Source organism: Stegastes partitus, unplaced genomic scaffold, assembly GCF_000690725.1.
Source record: "Stegastes partitus isolate 25-593 unplaced genomic scaffold, Stegastes_partitus-1.0.2 Scaffold2820, whole genome shotgun sequence".
NCBI classification, from domain to species: domain Eukaryota; kingdom Metazoa; phylum Chordata; class Actinopteri; family Pomacentridae; genus Stegastes; species Stegastes partitus.
The window spans coordinates 1-9,888 of record NW_007580551.1 but is presented as its reverse complement, the minus strand read 5'-3'; the positions used below and the strand labels follow the sequence as shown (position 1 = coordinate 9,888).

General features: G+C 38.3%; 2 protein-coding genes across 2 annotated transcripts; one reads left to right on the top strand and one right to left on the bottom strand.

Annotated features, from left to right (window-relative positions):
• Nucleotides 1-280: 280 nt before the first annotated feature.
• Nucleotides 281-5,100, bottom strand: LOC103375725 (eukaryotic translation initiation factor 2A-like; the record flags this gene model as incomplete). The annotated part of the gene is made up of 10 exons (XM_008306038.1): nucleotides 5,043-5,100; nucleotides 3,828-3,897; nucleotides 3,669-3,740; nucleotides 3,444-3,562; nucleotides 2,190-2,289; nucleotides 2,015-2,097; nucleotides 1,846-1,919; nucleotides 838-982; nucleotides 543-659; nucleotides 281-437 (listed from the first exon to the last, which is right to left on the bottom strand). Coding segments are annotated over exons 1-10 (965 nt in total), but the record flags the coding sequence as incomplete, so codon positions are not given.
• A 1,043-nt stretch (nucleotides 5,101-6,143) lies between these two features.
• Nucleotides 6,144-9,520, top strand: LOC103375724 (stress-associated endoplasmic reticulum protein 1). Its single transcript, XM_008306037.1, has 3 exons — nucleotides 6,144-6,370; nucleotides 7,645-7,717; nucleotides 8,905-9,520. Exons 1-3 carry the CDS (start codon nucleotides 6,287-6,289, stop codon nucleotides 8,943-8,945), a joined length of 198 nt encoding a protein of 65 aa, XP_008304259.1. The 5' UTR covers nucleotides 6,144-6,286; the 3' UTR covers nucleotides 8,946-9,520.
• The last annotated feature ends 368 nt before the right edge of the window (nucleotides 9,521-9,888 follow it).

The following is a 9,888-nucleotide window of genomic DNA, read 5'->3' as shown; positions in this document are numbered from 1 at the left end:
GATGTTTTATTAGAAACGACAAAACCGAGTCCAAAATGGTTTCAAGTTTGTTAAACAAAAAAACATCTCAAAATTGATCCAGAACAAACCAAACGTGTCCAAAATGCCTTGAAGCTCATCGGCGATCGGGTCGGAGCTTCTGGATCTGATCCAGGAGAAGTTCTGAGCTTCTACTGAGTTGGACCGAAACAAAAAAAACAATCTAACCTGAAACTCAACCGACACGTTATCAGGAAACGGAAACGATCCTTTAACGAGTCCAGAACCGGGTCGTCCTCACCTGTAGTAGGCAGCGTTTCTGGGTCCGGTTCCGAAGTCGAACACTGGGTCACACTTGAGGTTGAAGACGGTGGCCTTGGCCGGCATGAACCCGTACACCACGCAGAACTCGGAGGAGCTCGGGCTCCAGGCCACGTCGTAGATCGGACCGCCCTTGGCTGGGGAGACCCAAAGACACCACCGGTTCTGATTCTGGGCTTCAGACTATGTCATCAATAAACAACAGACAGTGTCAGAACCGTCCTGACGGAGCTGATGCTCACCCAGCTGGACCAGCGCCGTCTCCCCGTTCACGGCCAGATAGTGAAGCGTCTGCTCGCCGTAGTAAGACGCTCCGGTTTTGTCCACCTCGGTGCTGGCCGTCACCAGAACCGCCGACGCTGCAGACACACGGCATCACCGTTATTGATTATTGGTTATTGATTATGACAGGAGGATGAAGGGGAAACACTAACCTCCATTTAGGGAAAACAGGTACAAAGCAAAAGTCTTTTATTTTGAAAAACTGCTGTCACGTTTGATCACTGAGGACCGAGCCTCTCGTCCAGGTGGCCTCACCTTTCTTGTTCCACTGCATCGTCGCCTTGTCGGCCTTGAAGAAGCTCTTGTTGGCCAGAGCAGCAGTCGGACCTCCGAGGACCGGGTACTGGTAGAGACGGACGAAGGACGGAGCGCCTTTGGTGCCGGGGACGTAGACGGCCACCTGGAGACGGTCCAGTAACATCCCAGTTAGCTCTGGTCATAAACTCAGACGTCTTGAAATATTTTAGTCATTTCAGACATATTTTAAGTCATTTTTAACCATTTATGGCTCAGTTTTAGAGATTTGTAAAGTAATTTGGGACAAATTCAAGACATGTTTAGCTGTTTTTTGCCATTTTAGATATTTTCTAAGTTACTTTGAATAATTTGTGAGTCATTTAAAACCAATTATGAGCCATTTTAGAGAAATATGTAATAATATATACCATCTGTGGAAACTTTTAATCATTTTTCAAAGATTTCTGGGTCATTTTAGAACATTTTTTAGTAATTTTGGACAAATTTAAGTCATTTTTGAATACACTTCCGTCATTTAGGACACGGTTCGAGTTTGTTTTAACAGTTTCTAGATATTTTAGACAGATCTGAGTCATTTGACAATTGTGGAAGTCATTCAGAACCGATTCTGACTCATTTTGGACCACATTTAGTCACTCTGAGCAAACGTTCTGATCCATTTTAGATCAATTTGAATCATTTTGGAAAACTTTCAGTCAATTTGAACAATTTGTGAAGTGACTTTGAACAATTTTAAAACACTTTAGATGATTGTTTTAGACAAATGTGTCATTTTAATCTGGTTTTAGTCATTTTTAACATTTTTTAAGTCATTTAGGACAAAACTAAACGAGTCGTTTTAGACACATTTGCATAAAACCCTTCAGTCATGTGGAGAAACTCTGAGTTCTCTTTAATCATTTTTAAGACCTTTTGGACAGATGTAAGTCTTTCATAGGGATTGTTAGTGACTCAGAACCGGTCCTGACTCGTTCTGGACCCCTCCCAGCCCCCCGTGCTGCTCACCTTGCTCGGCTGACCTCCAGGCGACAGAGCGAAGTCGGACACTTTCTGCATGTGCAGCTTGTTGGCGATGGAGTCTGAAACGAGAGACGACACCAGAGCGGAGATTAAACCGATCGGACTCGAACAGGACCAACTGTGACTCAGCACAAACTGCTTTCTGCCGACTCACTGAAGTCGTTGTTCTCGTAGAAGTGCAGCTCGTTGTTGACGATCCTCGCACAGATCTTCTCGTCTTCAGACCAGCTGGGACACCTGAACACAGTCACACATTAGACACTCTAATCGATCAATCAATCAATCAATCGATCGATCGATGGGCGGCTGCAGGAGGAGCTCAGACTGACCAGGAGTCGACCTTCTTCTGATACAGAGCTTTGATGAGTTGGCCGCTCTGCAGGTCAAACAGCTGCAGGTTGGCTTCGCCCTGAGGACTGTCCTGAGTCTCTGCACCAGATCAATAATCAATAATCAATAATCAGAAAACCTTTACGTGTTTACAAACGCCTCAGCTCTGTTTTCTGTTTGTTTAATCTTCTGGTTTGGATCCAGCTGATCTCAGTCCGTCTAAACTCAGATTTTATTTATCAAACATTTCATCGATGTTTTGGTGGATTCATTTATTTTCATATCAGAATTCACTTTTCTGATTTTTGTTTTAATACTTTTTTCCTACATCACACATTTTTTTTCTATTATAGTTGCTGCATTACATTTATTATATTTTATGCTAAATATTTTTTTAATTCATTGTTTTTTTAGGATATTTAATATTTTTGTAATTTTTAAATAAACATTAAAAACCGCTTAAACACGACTAAAACGCATTTTTTTATACTTTATTGAAACTTTTGCATGTTTTACACTTTAATGGTATAATTATATTTTTCTAAAAAAAAAAAGAAAGAAGCTAGAAGTCTTATTGTTTGAGGATTTTTTAATATTATTACTACTTCAGATGCTTTTCAGGAATTGTATTTTTTAAAATTATTTTCTTTATAAGACAACTTCAGCCATTTTTACTTCATTTATTCTTTCATCAGAGGGTTTTATATTTTATGTCATTTTAATATAACATAAAACATAACAGATTAATCTAAAATTAATTTTTATTTTTACGTTTTAATTCTCTGTTGAGTCGTATTTTTTAGACTTTTATTAAAACACCTGATTCATTAATGACACTTTTGATATTTTATATTTTAGAAACATGTTCAGATGTTTCATTATTATTTCCACAGATTGTTTGATATTTAATTTTTTAGAATATTAACGTTTATATCGAGTAACGTTTTGCAGACGTTAATAAAAATAGTTTTTTGGTATTTTATGTTTACTACAGCTAAATGTTTAGTGAAACTTTTCTGAAAATGTTTTATGACTTTTGTCAAAACGTTCCATAATTGCCTTTAAATCAGTGTCTTATGTTATTTTTTTTATATTTTATTCTCTATTTAGTGACATTTGTCTTATCATAACACACTTTGGGATAATTTAAAATACATATTTTAATATATTTATTACATTATATTATTATTATTCTATTCTGTCGGGCATTCTTTAAACATTTCGTCTCGTGTTTACGACGTGTCATCACTTACTGGTGTACGGTTGCCAGGTAACCAGGACGTTGTTCAGAGGAGAGATCTCCATCAGGGCTGTTTTTGGGAGGTCGAAGGTCGACACCGAGGAGCCGTCGGAGGACTTCACCACCGAGACGCTGACGTTCACAGAGACAGACAGACAGACAGACAGACGGTGAGTCAGGTGTGACCACAGGTGAGCCTCTCTCAGGTGATTTATGAACAAACAGATCAGAGACGAACCCGTTTTTGTTGCTCCACGCCAACAGCGTCCCGTCTTTGCTGAAGGTCACACATCTGCAGACTCCACAGTCACTGAGACACAAACACACACGGTGGGTTTGTTTGTTTGTTTGTTTATTTACACAGGTGTGTGTGCGGTGCTGGTCCAGGTGTGGTTACCTGCTGAAGGCTGAGTGCTGCTCACACTGTGGAGGTCCACGGAGCAGAGACGTGCCGGCCGAGCCTCGAACTGCAGCACAAACACGACAGAAGGAAAATATTCTCAACCCTCAGGACGTGTTATTTATCATACGTTTAGTAATTAAAACGATTTATTTAATTAATATTCTTCATGCTATATTATATCATTTTAGATTTAGATTTTTTTCCCCAGAAATGTTATGAAAATTCTTTTAATTCAATTCAATATTTTACTTTTTTACTATTTTTTGATATTTTTGAGGAATTTTATTTCACTTTTTCATGTTTTATTCTCTACTTATAGTAATGACATTTTAAACACACTCTGGACGTTACTCATTAGCACATTTCATTCATTCATCTGACATCTTTATTATTATATTGCTATTAAATTTTACAGCTTTTTTGAATGTTTTAAAGATTTTGATTTATTTTCAATATATTTTAATTTTTTCATTAAGTCCAGTAACTTTCAACTCTCATTCAGCAGATAAATAAATCGTAAAAGTCGTTCGTTAATTCTTTCGAAAGAATCTTGAAAATGACTTATTTCTTAATTTTCTTCACGTGTCGTTTCTCACTGTCCGGCCTGAACTGTTCCGTAGGAGGTGATGAGAGTTGTCTGACTTGCAAGAACTCCTTTAAGAAATCGATTAATTTAACCAATCCGTGTTTGACGGCTGCAGAAACCGTCACATGAAAACATACCGAAGGCACCGTTTGAAGCGGACAGTCTTACTTTACACTCCGGCTCACATACAGTGTCTCAAACAGCCGTCACAGAGGTGAGTTTTAATCCTATATAACCGGAGCATCACTGATTTTGACAGTCCTGTGATGGGAGCTGATGTGAGACAGAGAGTTCAAGTTTAAGAAGATTATTTGTCTGAAAGCATGAAAACATGTTGGTTCTATTTGTGCCGAATCAATCTAAAGACTCTGCTGATGGTAATAAAATCTACAGTTTTAATTTACTGCGTTTATATTTTTTTCCAGAATCATGTGAGCTAGAAATTAGTCAGAGTTTTCATGGAGTTTGGTGGATGATTTATTCTACCTTTAATAACAGTCTCTGGCAGTTGAACTGCAGTTATTTCACTTCCGGCGGGTTTGCAGAGTTTATCGGGGACATGTCGCTATAAATAACTAAAAACACGACGTTAAAAGAGTTTAATAAAAAGTGAAATCACTCACCTGCTAACAGGGGGACCGCCGGCGCCATGTTTGCGTGTGCCGGAAGAAGAAAGACGCTTCCCGGACGTGCGTCACGACGCAGAGAGGCGGGATTTTCAGCGCCACATCAGCAAACAACGGCTCGTGTCATCAAACACGTCGATTAAAAAACCGCAGTTATCAGTTTAATAAATTATTTTAATACATAATTTAACTATTTTATTAAATCTAACAACAAGTGTTTCAATAAATACGATGATCTTGTATTTTTACAAACTTTGAAACCAGAGTTAAGTTTTTAGTTACGTCAAGTTGTCTGATGTTAAATAACAGTGACGGAACTTCCGTTTTCAAAATAATGGAAGAATCAGATCCCGTTCTTCACTCTGGTACAAATAAAGTCCTACATTCAGAATCCGACTTATTTAGCAGTACAAAGGTAAGAGGATCAAACCAAGTGAACATTATTTAAAGAGCACGTTTTAAACAACAGACACTGAGCCAAAGTGCTTCCAGTTGAGAAAAAAAAACTGATGTTAGAAACTCACCAAACAAGTTTAGATATTTAGGCTAATATCTTACCATATAAAATCTAATAAAGAATTATCTGACCAATCTTAAATATTAAGACTTAATTATGTTTTTTGTAATATGAACTTATAGTATTGTACAAATTTAGTTAAGTCATCTCAATATGACTGATATTAAGCATTACAATGGTTTCCCTTGTACAAACTTAGAATATTGTACAAAGTTAACTGACTAATTTATTAAATTAAGACCGTTCAATGCTGTCAGTTATATAAATGTCTAATCTCATTTCCATTAACATCTGTTGTTTTAAATGTGCTGCACAAATAACAGCGACTTAACTTGACCTTTGAAATTTTCTTAAGACATTTGCAGCAAATAAAAGTTCCGATACTTGAAAAATAAATGTAAACTTTTTGTCATCTTTATGAGTTACCAAAAGGTTTCTCCTCATGGTCACAAGAAAATAAAACAGAGGATTTAATTTTGAAAGCTTATACAGGAAATCTTGTTGTGGCGGGCTGCGGCTTGACGCGCTGGTCAGCTGACTCTGGGGGCGGGGCCAGAGACAGGAAGGGGGCGGTGCTGGGGCTTTTTGAGTACGTAGACAAACGGGAGTTTGTCCCAGACCGACAGGCAGCGGAGCGAACCGAGCGGAGACAAACAAACTGCAACAAACAAACAAACAAAACCGAATAAAAATCCGACGGCAGAAGGAAGAAGAAACAGACAAGATGGTGGCCAAACAGAGGATCCGCATGGCGAACGAGAAGCACAGCAAGAACATCACGCAGAGAGGAAACGTGGCCAAATCAACGGTGAGTCCAGCTGCTGCTGATCGATGGAGATGATTGAAAACCGACTGAAACTCTGTGATCAGATGATTGATCAGAAACCACATCAGAGCCGCGAGTCTCTGAGAGTCTGGACCAGCCGGAAAAACCAGTAGAGTCCCAGTAGAACCAGCTCAGAGTCAGACTGGGAGACTGGGGGAAAAAAAGTGGTTTCATATCTTTTCTTTCTGTTTAATTACTGAAAAAATGTTTGTATGTGTAGATCAATGTGTCCTAATCGATCTGTAGAAGGTTTGAGCTGATCAGTCTGATCAATCAGCTGCTGCACATTTGAATCAGAATTAACATTTGGATCAATACACATGATTGGTAGGTGTTCTGATCACTCAGGTCAGTTTCATCACGTTTATAAACATCAAAAGAGACTCAGTTCACTGATCAATGAGTCAATAATCAATATCAAGTGAGACTCTCAGAAAGTTTCCAGATTTACTCATCAAGTTTTTCCAATAATCAATAAGTGAAAACAGCTTCTGTAGACGTTTATACAAATGTTTGACAAAAGACTCAAAACGTAAAACTTAATTTGAACCCACTGATCGATCACTGATCAATCACTGATCGATCAGCTCAGTCTGATTGAATCCTCATCAATACCCACAAAATCACAGACTGAGCTAACTGATCAATGAACCAATAATCAATTGTCAGGAAAGTTTAAATCAGTGGATTCAGAAAGTTTTCAGATTTAATTGTAACTGGATCAACGTCACATTTTTTTTTCCCAATAATCAACAATAAATAATCAATAACGACGAGGTGAAAACAGGTTTAAAAAAAAAATCTAAATATTCAGTTATTTATGATTTTCCAGAAATTTACAGAAACTTTATCAGGACACGAAGACAGACATCCAGCAGGAACAGCACAGATCATCAATCAATAATCAATAATCATGAAGTGAAAACAGATTGTGAGACATTACTGCAGGAAATTATAAACGTATTTCTGAGTGAACTGATCAGAAACGGATCAATAACGTTCACTAACCGACACAAATGTGCAGAAACTGTTCCAGGAGGAACGACAGAACGCTTCGATCGATCAGACTTTATTGATACGTGATCACTTTTGTGCAGCTCAGAGTTTTACAGGCCGACAAAAATATTCAACATTAAATCAGGTTTCACACAAATTCAAAGGAAATTAAACCAATAAATCAAATAACAACAAAAAAAAGTCAGAGTGAATCTGTGATCAATGATTGTGATCAATTAATGTGATTATTGGTGTTTCAGAGGAACATGACTGAAGACAAAGGAGTCGGTCCGTGGCTGCTCGCCCTCTTCATCTTCGTCGTCTGTGGATCAGGTGAGTCTTCCTCTGTTTGGATGTTTGACCTTTAAATCAAAGTTACACTAAACTGCATTTAAAGTTAAATAAATCCAGAATTTTCTCTGTTAAAAGTTTATTTTAAACTCTTTGTTCTTATTTATTTTTCACTTCATGATGATTTTTTTTGTACAAAAGTTTCAGAATTCTTCATTTTCTAATAATTACTAAAATCTTAATCTTCATATTTTAGGAGTATTTTGATGATTTGTGTCTTTTGAGAACATTTTAATAATTTTCATTTTCTTTTTGAAGTTTTCACTTTTAAATATTCACATATCTGTTGTTTTTTTTGGTTTTTTTTTAAATAAAGACAGTTTTTATATATTTGACAGATGTTTCATGTATTTCAATGCAGTTTCTGATTTAAATCAAATTGAAACGAAAAAAAAAACAAAACAGCTCATTCATAAATTGAGCAAAAACATGGATGAATAAAATGAAATAAAAATATTAAAAATGGATTTTAAAAATAACAAAGGAAAATAGTACAAAATTAAATATCATTTAAAATAATAATAATAATATTACCAGACAAAAAAAATCAACAAACAAATAAATAATATTAATAATGTGAATGTATAAAAGGCAAAAATGAAAAAGAAAGTAAGTAGTTTGATATAAATGTTGCATCACCTGAATGTAGCCACGCCCCCTGTGATGTCACTGTAAGTGGGCGGGGCCTGTCCTTCAGCGTAAATGTCACTCAGCCCTCGTGTCAGTGCAACCTGTCAGGAACTGATCGATATGAAACACCTGGATCAGGTGTTCAAACAGGTTTATCTGAGGAGCAGAAAGTCCAACAGTCTGAGCTGATGTCTGCGACTCTCCAACCGGCTGCAGCTTTTTAACTTCAACACTGTGTCTGAAATGTTTAGATCAAAGCTGCAACCATCGGTTTGTTAGTTTACAGAAAAGTAATGAAGTAAGAAATTTTGTCAGCGCCAATTAAAATAATTAAACCTTTTTTATGAGGCACATTTTAGATTAAAAGAAGCAACAAAATACGCTGAAGACTTTAGATTTCAAAGTAGGAAGAAAAATTTGAAAAGTTAAAAAGGAAAATAATTTGTAAATAATCCACAATCAAATGAAGTTTGAGGATGTTCTTTGTGTTTCCTTTACCGTCTCTCTGACTCCCTGTTTTGTTTCTGTGGCGTCGGCAGCCATCTTCCAGATCATCCAGAGCATCAGGATGGGCATGTAGAGTGATGTCACCAGCAGGGGGCGGGGCCACGCCAAACACGCCGAAGCCGGAGGAGCTGCGAACGCCGACGTCGGCAGACTGTCGTGTTCCCGCCCCGTCGTGATGCAACGAAACATTCCTGAACTCTGAACCCCGTCGCACAAATGACCAAACAAGCCCCGCCCACAAAGTAACCCCGCCCCCAGACAACAGCCTGTATTCAAGTTATCTGTATTGATTGAACATGTCGCCGCCCGCTGACCTTCTCACGGGTTTTCTGTCCATAAACAAGCCTCATGTCATTCCACCCTGTGCCTTTCTGTGTTTACCTGAGCTTTAGCCCCGCCCCCACCGAGTACACCTTATCAGTGCAGCGGGAGCAGGATGGGGGGTCACAGTCCAACCTGCTCCTGTCGACTGTTCCAGTGTTTAGACCAAACTAAAACTGTCCGTCCTCATCCGAGGACACCTGACAGAAGTGACATGAAGGTCTTTTGAATCAGAAGGTTTGGAGGAGCCGACAGGTGTGTCTGCACCGTGTGCAGCGTCACCTGGACATTCCTGTTCGCTTAATAAAGTTTCATTTTGAATATGGATGCTGCGTTTGTGTTTCCTGTCTGAACTGTACAGCTGCTGATTAAACTTAAACTGCTATTCTGACTTGATGACGTTGACTTGGGACTTGGTGGTCTTGACTTAAACTTGGGGGTTTGTTGATCCAGATGTAGGACTTGTCAATCCAGACTTGGTCCTGACTTGCTGGTCCTTACATCGGATTTGTAGACATCAACATGGGGACTTGATGGTCCTGACTTGGACTTGGGGGCTTGTTGATGCAGACGTGGGACTTGTTGGTCTAGATTTGGGAATAGGTGGTCCAGACTAAAGACTTAATAGTCCTGTATTCAACTTGGAGTCTTGTTGGTGCTAACTGAGGACTTGTTGGTACAAACTGGGGACTTGT

Coding starts and splice junctions, on each gene's coding strand:
- LOC103375724 (XM_008306037.1), top strand. CDS start 6,287: ATGGTGGCCAAACAGAGGATCCGCATGGCGAACGAGAAGCACAGCAAG. Junction 6,371..7,644: donor GAAACGTGGCCAAATCAACG/GTGAGTCCAGCT, acceptor TTGGTGTTTCAG/AGGAACATGACTGAAGACAA. Junction 7,718..8,904: donor CTTCGTCGTCTGTGGATCAG/GTGAGTCTTCCT, acceptor TGGCGTCGGCAG/CCATCTTCCAGATCATCCAG.